Source organism: Balearica regulorum, chromosome 2 (genome assembly GCF_011004875.1).
Source record: "Balearica regulorum gibbericeps isolate bBalReg1 chromosome 2, bBalReg1.pri, whole genome shotgun sequence".
Taxonomy (NCBI): domain Eukaryota; kingdom Metazoa; phylum Chordata; class Aves; order Gruiformes; family Gruidae; genus Balearica; species Balearica regulorum.
In genome coordinates, this window is record NC_046185.1 from 50,333,660 (window position 1) to 50,354,693 (window position 21,034).

At 43.4% G+C, this 21,034-nt stretch overlaps 1 protein-coding gene and 1 long non-coding RNA gene across 6 annotated transcripts in view; both read left to right on the forward strand.

Moving 5' to 3' along the window:
* KCTD1 (potassium channel tetramerization domain containing 1) overlaps positions 1 to 21,034 on the forward strand; it is a 102,321-nt gene that overhangs the window by 46,853 nt on the left and 34,434 nt on the right. The window contains exon 1 of one of the 5 annotated variants that reach the window (XM_075744203.1): positions 20,622 to 20,767. The exons of the other annotated variants lie outside the window; for them this stretch is intronic. Coding sequence (XP_075600318.1) covers positions 20,753 to 20,767 — 15 coding nt within the window. The 5' untranslated portion in view covers positions 20,622 to 20,752. Of the gene's footprint in view, positions 1 to 20,621; positions 20,768 to 21,034 lie in introns of those variants that run through there. 5 annotated transcript variants of the gene reach the window in all.
* LOC142600383 (uncharacterized) lies at positions 4,741 to 16,077 on the forward strand. The gene is made up of 2 exons (XR_012833843.1): positions 4,741 to 14,794; positions 15,575 to 16,077. It is a non-coding gene; the product is annotated as an uncharacterized LOC142600383 (long non-coding RNA).

Genomic DNA, 21,034 nt, shown 5'->3' on the forward strand with positions numbered 1-21,034 from the left:
GGGAAAGATAGACCTGGAGGGATGGCAAAGAAGAATTTTGCATTTTTTTCTTTAAAGTAGATGTGCTAGAGGAAAATGTGAAAGAACAGTGAAAGGTAGGGGGGAAGTCTTGGTTTTCTTCAACTTTAAAGTTAGTTAAAAAAATGAGTATGACTTAAAGGCAATAATATAATGTACGTAAATTATGGAAACTAAAATCTAAAGATTTTTTTCATTAACCTTAAAAAATGTGAAATTTAAACCAGTGGTTTCCCGTAGAGTTTTGTGTCAGAGTAAGTGTTGGTTCTTGGGTATGTATCACAATAGAAATCCACTGTCAGTGCTGTGGTAAAATGACCTAGAAGTATTGTGTTTGGTTTTATGCCTAATGGACAATAAACTAGTTTCCTCAAGCTACTTGAAATACTCCTTGTAAACTAAAGTGTCCGGATCAATTTCTCATTCACATCTTATTAAAAACTCGGTGAGGAAGTTGGGAAAACATGTTTTTGATCAAAGCACTGTATAAACTAGTAATCTACTCCGTTAATCTTTAAGCTACTTCATAAAATTTCTGAGAAGAACCGTGGTGGGTTCCTGCTTACAAAGACAGCTTCATCCCACCTGGATGCTAAATAGCAGTTCCGCTGCGTGATGGGAGGGCGCGCAAGAGGTTTATGGGGTCTAGAGGAGAGGAGGCAGTTGGAGACTCTTGTTTTTCCCATGTTTATCTGACTCAGTTTCCTAGTGGAATATTAGGATTATTGAATTATTTCTGAGTAGCTGTCTGCATGCAAAATGACTTGTGTATACTGGTTTATTCTGTATGTTACTACCTGTTTTGGTTTTTTTGTTGTGTCATCAGTTCATGTTATATGACAACCTTAAATACCTTAATGATGTGCTTGATCACATGTTTTTTTCCTTAAGGAAACAAATGTAGCATCATAGCTCTGAGAAGTCAGGAGTTTCTCGTTGGTTCTGGTGGTAGGTGGCTACCATGGATGCTAGTTTCAGCAACCCATTCTTGAGAAGTTAAGCTGCTATCATACTGTACTCTACTTTTCTATAAATATGTTTTAAACTTCTATACAGGCTCTTTTCAGGTCTCTCTTCTATCAAGTTTCTGCCTATGCATCTTAATGAGTAGGAGACCTCAGATGACTATTTACAGCATCTGCTTCTGTGCTTTGTATATGCAGCTTTATCAAGATACATAGTTATGTACTTTATAAGAAACTTATTCAAGGAGAAGCAATATCTGCTGGTCAGCAGTGGTAGGGGGATGCTTTGAGCAGTGTTGTAAAAGCGGTAATACTGTGTTTTGGAGACACTGTTAAATATGGTGGTTTTGTTGTGAAGTGAAAATTAAACCTTCATGTTCTGCTGTGGAAAAAGGTATATGAGAAGTGGCCACCACAATGTAAAGCCTCCCTGGAGCGAGAAGGGCGCTGCCTGCGTGCCAGCAGGACAATACCATAAGAGTAAGAAGCTGTGCTTCAAGTGACAGGAGATGGTAGTGTTGGAGAAGGTGTACCAGCTGATTAAAGGCTATAAGGAGGAGACAGGTTACACGGCTGACAAAGCTGTAAGAGACATTAATCTGGTTGCACCCAGCGATCTAGCTCAAAAGAAGGTGGAGGAAGAAAGTCCTCATCTGTAGTAACGGAAAGTCATTAGCTGTTCTTAAAGTAGGTTTTTTTTGTGACTTATGTGAAAACTAATGGTCTTGGTCAGATTCTAGTGGACAAGCATGCTCACGGTGGCAGAGGCCACCAGAGCTGACGCTGATTGTCACTCCTGTTGGCAGCCTGAGTGGTGGTGGTGTGGGAAGAGCTGCCCTCGCCCCAGAGGTGAGCTCCTGACCGTCAGGACGGGCTGACGGCCGCGTGAGAGCTTGCTCTGCTGGTGCTGCACTTGCTGTCTGGATGGTCTGCTGGGCTGTGAATGCAATGTTATCGAAAAGTAGCAGACTCCTGTAACAATTTAAGTGGAAAAACAAGACTAATGGCCAAATTTGTACTCTCCATGTTTTTTTCTAATCGTGAAAAATAGCAGTTTGCTTCTCCATTCTCCTGGCTTTACCATCTTCTTCATATAATTGCACTGACTTTTACTGATGGCTTCTTGTGTCTAATCATTTCTTAATGAAGCAGACAAGTGTATCTTATTTCATCCTGCACGAGCTTCTTTTTGTCACTCATCCTTGTTTCCCTCCACTCCATTTCCACTCCAGGCAAAAATTATTTCCAGCTGAGAAGGGCTGGATGCGTGTCATTCCAGAGCAATTGTAAATGACCCTACAGATTTGCTTGCAAAAAGCAGAACATATTTCCCCTCTGTGCACACCCCCTTTTCTCAGCTAGAATGCAGGAAGAAAGGTCATGTGGGGCCAGACCTGAGGGGCGTCTGTCCCTGTACCCCAGCCCTAGAGCAGTGGCCAAGAGCAAGTATCTGTAGAAGAGAATATGAATGGGTGAGTAGGTGACGCTTCTCATGAAGGTCTTACAAAGATGTTTGCCAGGTCCCCCTCTGAGGTGTAAGTGATGTGACAGAAGGACATTAATCATTAAAAAGCAGATATTAACACAATCACGTTGGGTCTGTGGGATGAGCAGACCCCTTTGCATTTTCCTCTCAAACTGTTTTGATGGGAGTGTTGATTACAGACAAGGTAAACTTGTTTGTACTTTATTCATTAATAACAAACCATAAACTGCCCTGCCCCCCCCCCCCCCCCCCCACGGGCAAGGCACTTGAGGAGATGCCAGGCAATTAAAGTACTTAAGACAGTAATTACAGTCAAATATACAACAAAAATAAAATCACTGCACATGATTTTTTTTTATGCTTGGTTTTGTTCTCTGCATTTATTAAACCACAATTCTTGCTTCACCATTGAACAGGAATCTCTCAATTGGCGATACCAAAGTGTGCAACAAGTTTGCTTTAGTTCAGCTGGGTATTCAGTAACCTCTCAGAAGGTCTTACTGGTGAATTCTTCACAGCTCTGAAACTCCTGCTTTTTAGGCGCATCTTAGCAGCTAGAGCTGGCACACCTCTCTGTCTTAGCACTGATCAGTAGAGAGGTGTGGTACCAATGATCTCCTGAAACTCTTCCTTTCTTGCTTTTCTAATTTTCTTATTGTACAGGGAGTAGCATCTCTCTGGTTACTGTGATGCTTAGGAGGGGAAGACTAAAAGAGACTGAGTCATCAGTTAATAATTCATGCTCGTTTTCAAATATTTAAATATTTAAATTTAGCTGATGTATTTTTAAACTTCAGAAATAAGTGTCTGCAAACTTGACTTGTTGTGAACCTATTTAATGAGTTAGTGTCCTGCAGCATAAACTTGTGTGTATGTCAGCTCAACGTATTTTTTAAGTGAAATTCTTAGTGACTTCCATATTCCAGATAAAGTACACTTTAAAAAGACAGAAACTTAGCTGTAATGAGATCCAGCTGGTGTGCATAAACCTTTCACATTACATTACATAATTAAGTTGGTAAGTAATGTATGGGGAAAAGTTCTTGTTGCTTTTTCTTTTGTACTGGAGTTTTACAAGGCTATATAAATACTGTAAGTATTTAATGGGGGAAATGCAGGATTAAAAGCAAACAGCAGATGATGTATGGTACAAAAATGTCATAAACCAAATGTGTAATATTACCCTTTTAGTATTTAATATTAAATGACTGAACCTTGACAGTGTTTTGAATGTCACCTGCATTAAAATAGCTCTCATAAGAACAATTTTCAGTTGCTCGGTTTGATTAACGTGACTACTTTAAAGGTAGATCGTTATATGCTGGACAATATCAGAGCGTGGATTCCTTCCGAGTGATGTTTTGACCGATCCTTTTATTCAGTAAAATCTACGTTGCTGTGGTATTCAAAGCAGGGTAGAGGCTGCTCACAGACTCCTTGCCATAACTTAACAACCTGTTCTCCTTTTAACAAAACGTAATTATAGAAACATAAACTACATCTTCATTTATTTTGACGGTAGAGCATGGGAGAGGAATGTGGGAAGGCATTCCTTGTGCCGCCGTCAGTTTAGTTGCCTACTTTGCAGTTGTTTCATAAACATCCTAGAAAGCTCCTGAAAATACCGAATGTGGAATGTGCCAAAAATGGTTAAAATACAAGACTCTGTCCTCTGAAAGACATGCCCTGGCAAATCTTAGCTTGATGTTACTGCCCTCGGCTGCCCTCCTCCTTTGCGGAAGGCTTTTGCTCCCTTGCAGAGTCAGCAAAAGGTGCTGTGTGCCTGCGCTCGGCGGCCACAGCAAACCTTGGGCAAGGGATCGTTATTTTTTGGGTGCTGTCGTTGTCACCAGCAGTCGGAGTTGCCATGTTTAGTTTGTGAACTGGAACAGAGGCACGGGCATATGGCCTGTTTTGCCAGCTCTGCTACGGGGGTGGTAGCCCTGGGGAGAGGAGTGGTTAAAAAAAGAGCAGTCCTAAATTGCACAGCTGTTTGCTGCATGATGGTGAGTCGGAGCCCTCAGCTATCCTCATTTAAAAAGAATGGTCAGGCAGGTATCATAACGTATTTAAAGCTTAGGCTGTTGTTCTTGTGAAGAGTGTAATTTATAGTAATTGCTGCTTTTACTAATGAACTGATCTATTTGAGATGTCTCAATGCCCGCTAAACAGTTAAAATGACAACTTAACTTCAGGATGCTGTTGCCAATGTAGGTATATTGACCTCAAGCTGTTTGGGGGGGCTTTGTGCAGTGATTTCCATAGCAAAGGTATATGATGTTGAGGCTCCCTTCTACAGAAGGGAAACCAAATTTTGAACTAGAAATAAACTTTCACTTGCCTGAGAATTATTCAATGAGAGGTGAAAGGAACATTCAGAATGTAAGTGAATAACAAATATTTTTTGGTTTTGTGGGTTTGTAAGTTCCCATAAATCAGTCAGCAAGTTCCCAGTTGTGACAACCACATGTGCCATGCTCTGACATTGCAGCCACCGCAAAACTGAAGTGAAGGGTGCAATCAACTCATAATAAGAGTGGCAAGTCAAATGAGTGGCGTTAAAAAAACCAGGGTACTGTCTTGCAGATTTCTGACGTAGTTTTTTGCAGGCTGTCAGTACACCAACAGACTCTTTAAATCGCCCTCCCTTGCCTCTGCGGGGGCCTCACCTTGCCCCTTGCTACCTGGTAAAGCAGCAAGCAAAAATCCATTGTGGAACTTTGCGGGGGGAAGAATGGGCTGAAGGCCTTTAATGGCTCGTTCATAAGGATTTGACATGGCTCAGTGGTTTGTGATCCTTGTTTTTAAGGAAACGCTCGTGTTAATGAGCATTTGTTGTAAAATATGGAAAAGAAATAGGTTAAAAATCAAAGTAGTGATGATGAGCGATTCTCTGTTTTTCTCTCTCTGCTTTGGGGGCTGAGGTCCCCACTGGTCTTGGTGAAGCCAGCACGAGGAGCGGGGTCGCACTGCTGGGCGACTGGCCCATCTCGGGGTTTCCAGCACAGGTGAGCTCCGGACACGCAGCCCAGTGCCACCCAAATGTCCCAGATTAAAAAAATGAGGATAAGGAAATATTGCTGCTCAGCAGCCTCAGGTTGCTTGGCAGGGCTGCGCATCTCGACAGCTTCTTGCTGCATACAGGACTTGTGAATAGCCGGCGGACCTGCCAAAGCGGTGGGAGCAGTGGTGGAAGGTGCTGATAGGGATGTCTGCGAGTGCCCAACACCTTGTGTGCTCCTACTGTGTGAAGTAGCCTCGCTGGGAGCGAGGTGCAAGCTCGCTTTAGCCTTGGAGCGGCCAATTCCAACTCTCTGCTGGACTCTATCCAAATGCTGGCCTGAACCGACCCTGCTTGGCCTGTGATCCGGTGGGATCATGGTGCAGCGGGAATAAAAGGCATTTTGTTCTCCATCGTAGATACACTGCGATTAAACTCGATAGTCATGAGGCTAGATTTACTGCTGTGCTCTCGCTGTTTTGCATTGCACAACAGCACAAACACCCAGAGAGCGAGCGAATTTGATCCGTGTTTCCTAAGGATTGTGAAATTCTCCTTCTGTATAAATTTGCTGGCTGAATTTTAAGCATGGTTTATACAAGGGGCCTTTTTTCTTATAGTAAACATGATTTCCCTTTCTGTAGGGCTGCAAGACAAATGTTCTTAGTCTGCAAGGTAACTTTTTCAGTGTGCTATCCTTAACGTGGTTTTGGCTCATCTTTCCTGCTGCACACTTACTTACTGAAGCTATTTAACTGAGATGCAAAAGAAAAATACTGTTTCTTCAGTATTTGGACATAATATTGGCTTGCAAGAAACATAGAGGAAGAAAGGCATTTGTTTTGCACTGCTCAGAAGCTTTCTAAAATCCTCTGAAGTGCGCAGTGGTTCTTATTTTTGGTCGGTTTCCTCGGTCTGCCATTGCAAGTAGACTTTCTTTTGCTAATCTGCTGCCTGAAATACTCTTTGTTCAGGAAAGCAAGTCTCTTTCTGTTGTAATCAGGGCTAGGAATTCAGCTGCAGGGTCACTCTTGGTGCTGTAGAGTTCACTGACCACGTTTTGCTTCTGGCAGTCCTAGCTTTGGCCCCTTTACACAGATCAATGCCAGGCTAACCCCATTTATTGCTACTACTGAATCAAAACTCTGCTTCTCCTATTTAATTTAGCTCAAAATAGATGTAATGCAAACAAGCGTCAGCATGGCAAAAGAGCCAGAAGAAGAAAAAAGGCACTTGGGGTTTTTCTGAATTAAAGATACCAAATGGTGCCAGGCTTCGGATGGGAGGAATTAGTTTGCACTGTATCATTAGAATCTTTATAAAAATCAATTGTCATAATTGATTCTAATTTGCACATGAGTATTAGAGTTTATTTGGTTGTCTCCAGTGACATTTTTGTGTTTAAAACCAGTTCTAATGCAAATGTTACTGCGTAAGCTCAGCCACGCGTCCAGATTTCTGGTTTTGGTAGTTCTGGGAATCAGTCTCCTGGTTTGCTTCATTGTGCCCCCACTAGGTGAACCTCCATCCTTACTGCTAGATGTCTTCCACCAGTTTCCACAGCTTCAGCCTTCTAGAAACTTCCAGACTTGGTTGTGGTCAAGTGAAGTTGCTGTTGGCAGGAGCGTATTATTCTCAGTGAAGCTACGTGGTGCTGAGCGCTTTGTAAGGCTCGTCACTGTGTGAGATGGGTTAAGAGGTTTTATTAAAGCAAGTACGTGGCAGGTAAGACTCCTGTGGCTATCAAGCCCTGCAACTGCGATATAGTATCTTTTTTCTGTATCTGTGGCACACCTTAATATGAAAAAATGTTGGGATCCTCAGGACCTTACTTGAAGTTTAGATGACGGGACCTTTATGGTTTGGTTGGCACCCGGCCACTGTTCCCGGCCAGGGCTGGAGTTATGAATTCCACTCGCCACACCTCATTCCACACTGCTTGTCAAATATGTGGAATCAGGCATACGCATACCCTCACCTGTTGTTGTCTTCTGAATTGAAGCTCTGTTTGCTGTGCAAGGCAACACGGGTGGAAATTACGAGATTCAGTGTTTCTACTGAAAAACAAAACAATCTCACCATGCATTCTTCCAGTCCACCCCTGCTTCCTCCCACAAAACCCTCTCCCCAAACTAATCCTCTTCAGTTCTTCAACTCCAGGATGGTGTTCAGCAGAAATCAAGCTCTCAGTTGAATGTGTCTGTAATCGGATGGAAGGTGGCTGCCATGAGACAAATCCATAGTTTAGGAACTGTTGCTGAAGGTGATTTCTGCTACCCTCTACTAGATGATCACCACAAGACCCCTGAAACCTTTCCTGTTTGTTTAAAATGCTCTTTTATTTCTGACATTACAATTCATCTGTTCCTGAAGGCAAGTTTTTTGAGTATTTGTTCCAGAGGGGAGACTAAAGCCTCTCAAATGTTTTTGTGTTTGGTTTGTTGTTTTTATTTCACCACCATTCTCCTCACTCTTACCAGCTAAATTCCTCCTCCTTCTTCTGCCTGTCATTTTCTTTTGCTTGCAGGGCTTTGTTGTTCCAATGGGGGATGCCTTGGTTTCCCACTCCCAGTGCACACTTTGTTGCCTCCTTTCCTTGCCTCTTGCAGGAACACCCGTGCTTCAGCCTCTCTGCTTTCCTCCTCTTCTGTGCCGGGGAGGGAGCTGATGGTTTCCTGCGCTGCTCCTCTGGGCAGGAGACAAGCGTTAATTGAGACACAAGCTGTAAGGCCTTTTCCTGACGTTTCCCTCATACTTACCTGGTTCCAGATAAAATCCTTTGTAGGCGTTATCTCCCAGATTTTATCTGGAATTGGTCTTTTAAAGACTCCGGATGTGTTGCTGTGTGCGACTGTCCCTTTATCTGCTCCTTTAGGTGTCAAGTCCTCCTCTTGTGATGGTTTCTTCCACTTTTCAGGTCTCTATTGGAATGTAGTAGATTTTTTTGCATGTGATTTCTAAAATTATTTCATCGTAGTTGGTGGTTGTGTCTACCTGACACCTTCTCCTACTTTTGATACTCAGACTGCTCTTTTAAAGCTTGGGGATACTTCCAGATCTTACAGTTTTGATTCTTCTTTACAGTTGTTTTTTCTCTATTGCAGAAGCCAGGTGTAGTTCAGAGTTGTCAGTTTGGACCTCTAGAGGGTGTTGCCCTTATTGGCATGGTCTTACTGATTATTACCACTCAAGGTATTCAGTGGGTTTGTTTTCTCTAGCTTTAGTTAGAGGAAGTCTTCCCTCCTATCCCAAGGAAAGATTTCTTCAAGTATTATTTTGAATGAGAATAATTTCACATAAAGGTTACTACCTCATCAGCAGCTAAATTAGCCGAGCTGAGCCTCTTGGCAAGGGCCAGCTTCTCCAAGAGCCCTGTTACAGAACAGCCTACTAAAAGAGAAATTTCCTACCTAAATGCTTAGCCAATGGTGCTTGGTGCAGCTGTGGCAGGTGATGGTGTGTGTCCTGGGTTGTCTGACTTGACTTCTATATGTTCTAACAGTGTGTTTTGTTTAGTTGTAATTTTTTTGAAGCTGCCAGTTGCCTTTTTAATTTTGAGCTGTCCCTCAGAACCATCTTATGATGTGATTCTTCGCTAGTGCTGGCCTGTGTTATAATGCAGCTATATGTACTATCAGTTTATGTTAATGTGTCTTTATTTCTTGCTTTTCAATTTTATTGAAATGTGCTGTACGTTGGAGGCAATAAAAGCCAATAGCTAGAGAAAGCGAGACAGGCATTTCTTCATGATTGACAGACATAGTCTTTGCTGCTTCTTTAAACATTTTCAGGTCCTTTTGTTGTCCAAGCACTGGCGCTTTTGCATGTTAGTAATGACCAGAGAAGCACAAACACAGACTTAGAAGCAGGCCATGCCATAAAAAGAAATGTATATTGTGTAAGAGTTCATCCAGTATTCTAAAGTTATGGGCATGGTCTGTTGTAGTGTCGGGTCAAGTAAAAGCCTTTTAATATAAAACTAAGAGTCTGCTGGGCTAGTTGGTGCAGGTCATTCTATCCACAACTAGATAGTGGATTGCTGCTTCATGAGGTTGGAGGCAGCAATGATGGCTTCTGTTAACATGTAGCACGTGGTTATATAGATTTGGGGTTAATCTACCCTTGTGGGCTAAAATTAGCTGCCAAATGGATGTTTTTATCATATAAGCTACAATGACTACTTGGAGAAATCCCTACAGGTCTAAAAACAATAATAATCAAAATTGTACTTCTTAGCCTTGGCTCCTAAAGTATCTTTTACACATAATGGAATCAAATGAACCAAGTCTAAAATATGCTTTGTTCATATGCCATATGGTCGTTGTCTTGCCAAGCACTCTCTTCTTGCCTTCCAGAGCAGACTCCTGCGTTCTCCTTTCCTCAAATCCTGCCCTTCACACTAACAATATTGCCACTTGACCCCTGTAGTCATATGCCTACTGTTCCTTTTCTCCCTTCATCCCTAGATGTTTTCCCAGCATCTAAGAAAGTCTCAAAACCCAGAAAAGAGGTAAAATGAACTAAAGCTCTTCATGCATAACTGCACTGAAGGAGCCTTTTGAATTTAATCACAACTGCATTTAGCTTAATTCAGGACTTCAGCCCCTTCCTTCCAGCTGCCAAAAAGCATAGCTACTCCTCCGAGAGATTTAAAATCCAAAGATGGACAGATTTTAGTATGGGGCAGGGGTAGGAAAGTATCTGGGTCACTGATAGTTTTCGGTCCAGGTCCTGTGCACTATGTGGATAGCCCATTTCCAGAGCTCTGGGGAGGCCCCCGTCGTTGCGTGCTGCCTCGTATGTGTACTTTTAGCGCGAGGCTGTTTCCTGTCCCTGCACCGGGAGCACCTGTATGGTGTTATGCCGCCTGTCCCGAGGTGTTAACTAACCCACGTGCATTTTGAAATAGCTAACGATAATATGATTTCTCTCGTGATAGTGTTCGGCCTTTTTCGTTCTCCTGCTTGTTACGAAATCTGTAGGCTGATAATTTTAATGGGAGTTACAAGAGGAGAGGAAAAAGTCCCAGCCAGCCCTGGAAATGCATGGGATCATGGTAGAGCTGGGTAAATGTTCCATCTTGCAGTCCGTCTTAACAAGGACTTCCAAAAAGCCTGTCATTTCAGTAAGTTCAGCTTTTACCCTTTCCTCACACTGTCCTCCCTCTTGGCAGTCTCTGTCCCTCGGGTGGGGCTTCAGAAGATGATTATTTTTGAGAGACAGGGTTGTTGCTTTGCTAAGTTCAGGTTCGGAGACCTGCTGGGAGGGGAGGTGGACAGGAGAGAGGAGGAAAACCCAGCAACAATGCAGAACTCCTCAAAGTTGGTCCTTTTTGCTCATAGTGTTTTATGGCATCGATACTGGAGCGAGGGATGTATAATTTAAGATTACAATTTCACACCATATTTCTATTTCTCTACCAACCTGAACTGTAACTGTCAAAATTGCAGTTCTGTTTACATCTTCATCGTAAATTAGATAATTACGAATGTATGGCTTTAAAGCCCTTTTGTGCCTTTTTTCCTGCAGTTAGGTTATAGATGAAGCTATCTATCTGTTTTATTGTCTAGTCTCGTAATTACTAAGTGGACGCAATGTCTTCAAAATTACGATTCAGTCTGAGAATATTTTATTATTGCTGCAAGAAACATCTGGAGAGTGCTTAGAGCTCTTGTGCGTTACAGCATTTCAAAGACACGGTTTTATTGGATCCTTGTAATTTGTCCCTTTCCTTTTTCCTCTTCATATAGCAGGAAGAGCTAATAGAGGCTTTCTTCTGTTTAAGTCCAGGGAGGTGATTCTAGATATAAAATTCTTCTGATAGTCTGAAGGTGGATTTTTTTTTGTTAGTTGCACGTTCAATCTGAAGTAGCTAATGTTCCGTTGATGTGTCCCAAAACACATCTTCTCTGGATAGGTCAGTATTATCTCTTTCTGCTCCTAGGCAAATTAATAAACCAAATTTAAAAAGTGCAAAGGAAAGCAGGCGGCTGGCTGATTCAAAGGGAGAGGCTATGTTTTTCATCACCACCCTTTCAAAGCCTCTCTGAATCAAAAGAACCATTGGATTGCGAAGGCAAGACCTATGCCACACCAGAAGCTCCCAGTTCAGCAATTTTCCCAGGGTAAAATTATAACTCATGTTTCCTCAGCACAGGCTGTAACTGGCAGCGTTCCTTCTACTTCTAAGGGTGAAATTGCTGGGGGGGGAACAGACATCTAATGTGCCTCTGGAAGTTTTACAATGGGTGTTAGCCTCCCTTTGTGGAAAGGTAGATGTTCTTCTGGAACATACCCAAGGGCAGGTGCTATTCAAACTGGGGTGTAAATTAACTTCAAATAAAGTAGTACGGACTTATTTTGGTTCGGTTTGAGAGTCAAATTTAAAGAAGAAAACCCCATTTCTCAAACTCTGACAGTTAATGACGATCTTCCAGTTATCCCACTGAAGTCTGCATTTTTATGGGTCTTTAAAATCTTCAGATATGACTGCAATTCAAGATGTTAATCTTTATTCATGTATTACTGATAGGATCTTAACTCACAAAAAAAACCAGACAGATTTTAGCAATGTTTGTTTTTTGGTGTTGCTTCTCACCAGAAGATTACCGGACAAATTGCAAACTTGGTCCAGGAAGAATGTAACCAGTAGGTTGTTTTTTTTCTTTCCCCCACTCAAATTTTGACACCATCTATAAGAATTTGTTTAACTTTGCATTCAAATGTATCAGTGTGGTTCTGGCAAACAGAAGTCCTCTCCTTTTAAACCCAGGAGGGAGTGGGAGTTTTTTTTCTTGTCCTTTTCTTATGTAGAGACTCTTACAAAATATGCGCAGAGTGCCTGCTAGAAGTGGATAAAAGGCAACAGCGCTTGAGTGAGAAGTCTGACCAAAAATTACATTATTAATGTGTTTCAATCTGAGGTGTCCACCTGGGAACAGTTGGAAGATGGATTCCAGTGTTCAGAGCTCCCCTGTCCCTTCCCGTGTCTGTTCCTCCTCCGAACCCCACATAGATGTGTGGGGTGGGGGTGGCTGTTGAATGCCAGTCCTCGCTGGTGCAGGAGAAGACCTGGGAGATCCTCCATCCTTCATGGAGGCAGCAGGAGCTGTCGGCTGCTCTGTGCTGGGCTATTCCCAGCAACGGGGGAGAGCTGCCCGAGCAGCTGCCCCTTTCAGGGGGAGGTATAGACTCTGGATGGAGCCCCGGAGTACGTAGGTACGTTATCTGTTTGGATCAATGCTGCTGCTCGCTGGAATGAATGAAGCCTTGTATGGAGGAGAACTGGTCTGTCATCTCAGTCCTTTGCCAAAAGGTGAAACTCCCTTTGCGTGCTTGCTTTCCTATGAAGTACAGAGTACAGGTAAATTCGCGTTGTCTCTGCTACCTGAGGTTTGATAGAGGTAAGAGAAGAAAAGCGACCTATTTTCCAGGTTTAAAGGAAAGTAAATGAAACTGTCCTCGGGGCAGCAGAAGTGAAGGCTTTTGTATCACCTGTAGTGGTGTGGGCAGGGCTGCCAGGCTGCTCAAGGTTCTGCAGACCGGGCAGCCGCTTTCCCAGGGACTGCTCAAGTTCTTAATAGCGTTTCTTTTTTTTAAAGGTGTCTGCAATGACTGCAGCCTTTCTCTGCTGAGACTGAGGGATCTCTTGGCACTTACTGGCTTGTAATAATTTCTGCAGTATCTGACGGGATATCCCTTTTGCCTGTGAGAGTAAAGAAGGGTGGGTGAAGGTCACTGAGGTGGTTTGCTATACACATCATGAAGTATTTTAAGCTGGGCATGTCCAGTTAGAGAAGGCTCAGGCTGAGGAGTTACACTTCCTTTTGGTCACTCCTAAAGCAATTTTATTGCTAGTTTGAATAGAAGGTGATGCAGAACAGACAAGCTCCTAGTGGAGCGAGTGGCCTGAAATGCCGTGTATCCAGTCCGTCCCTATCATAGGACGCCATTAGAAGCAGCACAGCAGGTCTGTTGACCTTTGGTCCGATGTCCTCCTGTGTCTAAACACTGCGTCCTCCAGCACGGTTAGGGGATGTTTTTGCCTGCTGCATCCTGGGGTAAACACCCTGTGATTATACAGTGTCGGGTGGGCAGTGGTGTGCTGTGCAGTAATTGAGAGCAACTTTCAAATCCGGTTTTGCTTCTAAATTAAATGGCTGCTTTTACTGACCAAGAATCGAATCAGCAGCATGTCTGAAGACCGTAGAAGTCGTCTACTTCCATTATGAAACCCAAAGTAGCTAGAGAAGTGTGTGTGTTTGGGGGCCAGTGAATCTGGGCTGGGTCCCCAAGTTATTTGTGGGTTGTTTGGGGTTTTTTTTGATAGTGCAATGGGTTGGATATATGCCAAAGTTCCTACTTGCATTATGGGCTTAAGTCAAGTCCTGGCAGCTGCCACATTTACCACTTGCTTGACCAAAGCATACAGGGTGTGCACAGCAAGAAATGGGTGGGCAGTGCAGAAGAACAGAGCTTTACTTGCAGGGCCTGCATGTAATAAATGAAAACATTTAGGCTGGCCTCAGCACTGCGTACCCAAGCAAGCACGGAGCTGAGTTAATCCTGCATAGAGAGTAAAAATTTATAGAATATCTTGAGGAAGGTATTAAACTTTTGTCTGCAGTTTCAAGGCTTAAGGGAATCATCTTCAGAGAAGTTTATAAGTGCTTGAGAAAATACATCCTGTATCTATAAACTTGACCTTTTCCAGGTTTTGGACTTGCCTTTACTGCAGTACTGGTATAAGCGCAGGTCCTCGTTTGACTCCTGTCCTTATCCCTAAATACTTTTTCTCCAGTTAATTAGAGATTTTTCTTAAGCTCTCAGTGGCCATTGTCTGATGAAGGTGTGGTTAGAGCTGTTCTGCTGAAGTTAGTTGTGTGCTGCAGACTCGGCTGCTGGGCGCTGGGATTCTCAGAGTGGCTTCAAGCTCTTGTCTGAGGGCATCCTTAGCTGTCCTGAGTCTCCGGAGAGCACTGCCTACCTATCCAGCACAAATACCTCGCTTCCCTCAGCCCCTTGCCTTGCATTTGGTTCTCTGCACCTGTGGCATTTATTCTAGGTCCTGAATCATCTCTGAAATCCCAGCAAGGATCATTTTACCAAGGAAATCCAACCGCAATCTCTCCAGCGCTCGCAGCACTGAGCGGGTGTATGCGCTCAGCAGTGCCGGCATCTCGAGGAGGAGGCGGCGGCTGTGAGCATCCAGCGTGCAGGATGTGGAGCAAGGGACCCCCATCTCGAGGGGTGGGATCAGTGCTCCACCCCAGGGCCAGTGCCTCTGGGACAAGGAGGATGTAGCAGTTAAAGCTGTCCTGTCAGGTAAGTGCTCCAGTCACCGCTGCTATAGCCACTCTGGTGTGACAAGAGGTCCATCATCGCCTTTGTAGGCTTGATCTGTGTTTGGGCTATTGCAGGACACAGAAGACAGCCTAACACAGTTTGAAAATCTGTCCTGGCACCTCCAGAAAAGGGTTTCAGCCAAGGCTTTGTTTCATGATGGCCTGTACCTTGCACCCTGGCTATGATGGACCCCTCCGCATCCACCTTTCTAAAATGCGGTGCTGCATGTATTTCTGCAAATAATACTGAGTGCTGCAAACATGGCGCTGGTGGTGGGAGGAGTGAGCTACTTGGTAGAGTAGTAGGTCTTCTGCTGCACTCGAGTGCTTCAGCATCTCAAGAAAACTTCCCTAACTTCTCAAGCTCTCCATTGTATTTGACTGTCATGTGCAGGATAATTTGACCCTCTGTCACACTTTGACAGACATTCAGGGTTTAGAATGAGACTTTTCCTCCAGAGGTCTAAACTAATAATTCTGATACTACCACTGAGTCTCAGGGGACCTGGTATCTCTGCTTACTGTGGCACTAAATTGCAGCTGGTAGTGTTTTAGGCCTGTTTCTCATGCAGCACTCAAACACAATTGTTTAGGAGTTTTGCTTTATAAACATAATTTGTAATGTTCGGAGTCAGCAATCCCAAAGCTTGCAGCTGTGAGGGAAACAGCAGTTGGATTATATCGATGAAAAGCAAAACATGGCAGTGCAATCGGCATATTTTTGCTGGGGGAAATGATGCACTATTTCTTTGTTTTGCAGACCCAGTGGCACAGCCCAACCATCTTCTCAGAGAGCTACCAGCCATCAGTGTAAGGGTGAAGAAGGAGAAGAAAGGTATGGATGTGCTCAAGTGTAAAGACTTTTTGCCAAAGATCTGGGCAGCTCCTTTGTGCTTCTGCACCCTTCAGAGCGCAGGTGAAGAGAAGGCACCGCAATGGCACGCATACCTTAAAAGACCGAAATGCCGCTCGCATGCTCCGCATTGTGAACATGGTTGTCTTTGACCACCTTGCAGGGCTCTGTTTGAGGGACCAGCACAACCTGATGTCATCTGTGGATAAAGTGTACCGTGGCCACAGCCAGAGAATTTGGTGTGAGGACGTCGCCAGCCCAGAGAGGTGCCTAGGGTGGGGCTTTCCCCTTCCAGCAAGTCAAGCACCTGGGCTTCCTGGACACACAGCTCTATCTCTTGCTACACCTTCCAGAAGTGCTGTTTGTACTGTACTGATATTGTTTATGTTGAATAAATGCTTTCTCCAGCCTCTTTGTTGTGGCGACTCTTTTTGCTGAATTGAAAGAAAGTGGGGGGTACTTACTTAAGCATTGTGGTGAGATGATCATGTTTTGGGGTTTTTTTTAATCTTTAAAGAAATGTTTGTTTTGAAAAAGTGCATCCTCAAATGAGGACACTTGTGCGGGAGCAGAATCTGAGAGTAGTCCTAATGTTCCTGGTTTGGATGAGGGACCTGAGCTGATCTTTCCTGCATCCCGCAAGCACCCCTGAGCATCAGCCTGCTGTTTATTTCAGAGTCGGGCCTGTAGCTGTCCATGGCACCTGAGTGATTTCTGCTTGGTGCTGAAGGAAAAGGAATTTGTCTCCAGTTTCTGAAGTTTGTTCACTGTTTGGATTCATTCCCCATGCAGTGGAATGTATATGTTCAGAGAGGACTTTTCTGCTGGAGGTGGCTTGTGTGGGTGTGCTGATGGTTGTGGCCAGCTGGGCACCAGGCTTTTGTGAGGAGAAACATCTCTCTCGTGGCATTCTGTTGTGGAGAAAAAAAAAAAAAAGACAATGAATACAGACAGATTTGATGCTTTAGAATAAACTACTGCATGATTATCATTTTTAATGTCCAGACTAGATGAGGCAAGCTTGTCCTCACCTCCCCAAAAAATCCAAGAGAGTTTGAAATATGTAATTTTGAGTTTCTCAGCAGTGATAATTGCTTGGGCTGTGACAGGGAGCATTCAATAATTTTAAAATTTGATACAAAGGCTAAAGCTACAGTATATTGAGTAGTTGGGCTGGCTTACAGGGAAGATGTTAGCTATAATAACCCTAGCCAACAATGCCTTGACCTGCAACCTAAAATGATCCCCAAAGTCCGGTGAGTCAAGTAGATGTTTTGTACTTGAATGTCAGTCCTCCTGTGAGTGAGCTCAGGTTGTCTTGTAGTGGCGTTGTTTTTGTCAAGGTTTTTGGTTTAAGACGGGAATTGGACTGACTTTACTCAAGACCACAGAGTGTAAATGACACTTCTGAAACCACTGCTAATCATAGCAGTCTGACATGAGTGAATATTTTGAGGGGAGGAGGAAGCCTCCTGTCTCTTTGATTTTTGTACACTTAGCAGCATGTTGTAATAACTCACGTTCTTCAGATATCTCTTATTTCTTCCACTTGCTACCAGAAAATTGACACGGCTCCTGCGTTGTTCTTTTGTAGACCAGTTGGCATGGGTGCACATCTCAGCCCTACAGCTACTGTGGTTTTTTAACCCAGATGTAAAAGCTTATTCTTTAACTATGTTCTTGAATGGAGTTGGGGAGAAGGTGATATAGGAGAAAAAGGCAGGGAAGAGAAGACATCTGAAAGCTCTTCTCCATGATCCTGAATTTCCTTTTGTAGAAAGACTTGTAAATCCTAAGGATTTTTGTAAATCCCAGGGAGGAGGAGTTCAGGCAGGGCTGCCTTTGCTTCTGTTGAGCCTACGGGAAGGCTTGCCTCAGGCAGAAAATGAGAAGCAGGTTTAGATATACTCAAAAGACCTGGGACTACCCAACTGCTTGTTGTTGAAAGACTCCTTCAAATACCAGCAAGTAAGTGAAGGAGCCCCAAACCACTCTGATCGAGCGGTGGTTTTGTGTGCTGAACCAAAACTGAACAATTTTATACAACCAACCTAGGTGCTTTTAACCTGCCTAGCACATAGATTTTGTAACTTTTTGAATGCATAGTTTCAGTAATAAATTAATTCTGATTGGGAATCAGAATTCATTCTTTTTCAAAGTTGGAAAAAAATCTTTGAGTACTAATAATGATAAATGTTTCACAGGATATTTCAAGTATTTTGGTCCACAGGGAGTGTTGTAAAACCTGGTGTTTCCTGTTCTTGTTTATTTTTTTGTAGGATAAATATTAAAATGTTTGAGAAGAAAAGGTACCAAGTGAAAACCAGACTGTTGTCAGATCAGGAAGGTTGCTGCCCATCCAGCCTGCGCCAGCTCTAGCTGTGATTGGTGTCCCGCTCGTGAGTAAAGTTGGTGCGGTTCCTGAGGCAGACGACAACCTCTGTGATCTCCCATGTGGGAACAGCCATGGCTGAGCTATAAACCCTTCCTGGGTGCAAGTCTCACCTGCCTGACACCAAGCATACCGTGAAAGGCTTCTGAAGAGCTTTTTGAGCCTTTTTGTCAACATCTCTTCTAGATAGCTTGCTGGATCCCATTGAGTTTAGTTTCTACAACTCCCTTCTCTCTTCCTGTAATTGTTTCTGAGGAATTATATTTGTAGTCACTTTAGTAGAAGCTTCATCTACCAGCAGTGCCTTGTTCTAACCACTTTTTACCTAAGCTTGTTCACTTCCATGTTTGCATTAATCCAACACAAGCAGCGTCTTTCTTCAGAGACTGTTTGCCACTGTGTTGTCTTTTCCATAGCTGAACCAATACAGTGATTTAACAAGTCTGATCTGTTAAATGTGAGAGTGGTCTTAATGCCATACCCATCGGATGGTGATCTTCTGAGTGCTAGTGGGTTGTGTGTTTCTTTTAATCTTTTTTTTTTTAAACACTGGATTCTCTGAATCCCATTTCTGCTTTAATTTCTCTGGGGCAACTGCAGTAGAAATACCATTGCCTAATTTCAAAGTGGTCTCCAAAACAGTAGTGAACTGGTTTTATCCAGGCCGTATGTGTTTCGTGAGCTAAGGCTGGAGCAAGGCTAGCATTATTGTATTTAATATCTAAACACTGAGCAGATGGACGTTGTTTCTTGAGGCACAATAAACGCAGGTAACTTGAAGGGGGAATGTTGAAAATGAGGAGGGTGAAATAAGACAGCAAAAGATTTTATTGTAAAGCATTTTTAGTTCTTGGGAGTTTTAGTAGGTAAACTGTGTAAATGGCAGCTTGGTTACATTTTGGTTTTGGAACCTGGTTCCCTTTTCTTACATTTGGGTTTGGGGTTTTTTTTGCCTTGTAAAATGTCCACAATCCTTCCACCTTTCTCCCATCCTGCCAGTGATGTTTATGCTACACATTCTTCTACCGTTTCATGCAGTCAGTGCTATCGCAGCTATGCTGAATGAGGTCCTAGCCTAACTACAATATTAACCCTGCAAATCTGTTCATTTTCTCCCGAGCAGCCTCAGGCAGGGTGTACAGGAGAATGTGTCCAATTGAAAAACTATTACAGACTCGGTGGTGCTGCAGTGTGCTAAATTGCAACAGGGCTGTGCTTTCCTGACAGAGAGGATCCTGCGAAGGGACGTGGTGGTGTGTCTCGTACAAGTTACAGAATTTGTTTTTTTATTTTAGTCTCGGCCTTTGTTGGTGATTTTTAATTTTTTTAAACTTTATCTGATTTTCAGCACTGAAATATGGTCCCTTCCTTGCACCCGCTGTTTTCCTCCTGCTAATCGTCCAACGCCTGCCTCCCCCATCTCAGTTTGTATCACTCCTTGCCTTCTTTCTTTCGCCTTTCCAGTTGTTGGTTTCAATTTTTTCTTCATTATTTTACTAAATATCATACTGCAGATCAGTAGCATCTTGGGTGGTGGTTGTACCACATAGCATTTATAGCAGACATTAGTTTTGCATAGCGTGTGTACCTTATTTTGTCTGAACTTGTCTTCATTGCGCTGCAGGCACCTCCTCCAGCAATTGTAGTGATTAAGCGCGGTATTTCTGCAGATTTATATTAACTTCTGCTTATAAAGAAACAGAAGAAAACCCAGCCCTCCCCTCAACGTCTAAACTAGACGTTTTTCTTCATCCCCTTCGTTTTTATCAGTATTTGACCTAAGCTTGCTTTTGCGTATGAAAGAAAATTAGTTAAGTACCTTGTGGTTTATAGATGCCTTTTGTTACATATTACTTGGATTTATTGTGCAACGTTGGCCTGTAAATCATTTCAGTTAGACATTTACCTGGCTCGTGTTGCCTTTATGGTTTGAATCTTTTAACAGCCATGAAAAATGGAGAAATGATGTTTTCGGCAGCGAAGGACTTTGCTAGTCCAAATACCCCGTAACTCTGTCTCGTGGCTGTGCTCCACTTCGGCGAGGTTTGCTGCCCGGCTCTGTGGAGATGTTTACAAGGAATCCATTACCTTTCACGGCTGAAAGACGTGTCGAAAGAACAAAGAGAATTTTGTGATGAAGTGTATCTGACTTCTCGCTGCTTTGCTTACCTTTTAAATGTAAAACTTAGTAATTTGCAAGGGCTTTTAGTTCTCAAGGCATCCCTATAAGATTCCACCCCGTATGGAGCTTTCCTTCAGTCGCAAGCGGGGTTGTCTCAAAACCGCTCTCGAATGCATTTCTATTTTAATCCCCGACTTTGAATGCAGCCTGCCTTACTGGCTCCAGCAAATCGCCCTGCCCTGCCCCACCCGCCGTGCGCGCGGGCTGTGTCTGCTGTTTGCTGGCGTTACATCTCTTCCTTTGTGACTAAAAGTTGGTTTCATCAGCAGAGCATCGGCTCCCGCTCCACTCTCGGAGCTCGCCCGCCTCGGGAAGTCACTCAGACCTGCAGCCTATGCGGGGCACGCGGGGGCACCTGTCGCCATACGTATAACTTTTAAATGGAAAATGTCTTTCTCAAAGGCTGTCGATGTCCAGTGGTCTGCAGTCCATGAGCAGTTGACTAGTCCAGGTGTTTCTGCTTCTGTTTCCGTGCTATGTGAATTGGGAATTCGAGAGAAGAGTGTGCAGGATGGAGGAGTTGAGGGTTTGTATTTCTGTTCTGACTGTACGGCAGTGATGGAGGGCTTGGGAAGGAACAGGAAAGTCTACCTGGGGTCATCTTAGTTAAGGCAAATAGTTGTTCTTCTTGGTCTTTCTGTCTGCAGCTCTTTCTTTCTGAGCCTTTATCAGCTCTTAAATACGAGAATGAGGGCTTGGGGTTTTTTTGGTATGGGTTGTCTGCCACGAGCAGTTTTCAGGAAGAACTTGTTTTATTGAACATGATTTCTACTTTGTGGGCTTTATCAGTGTG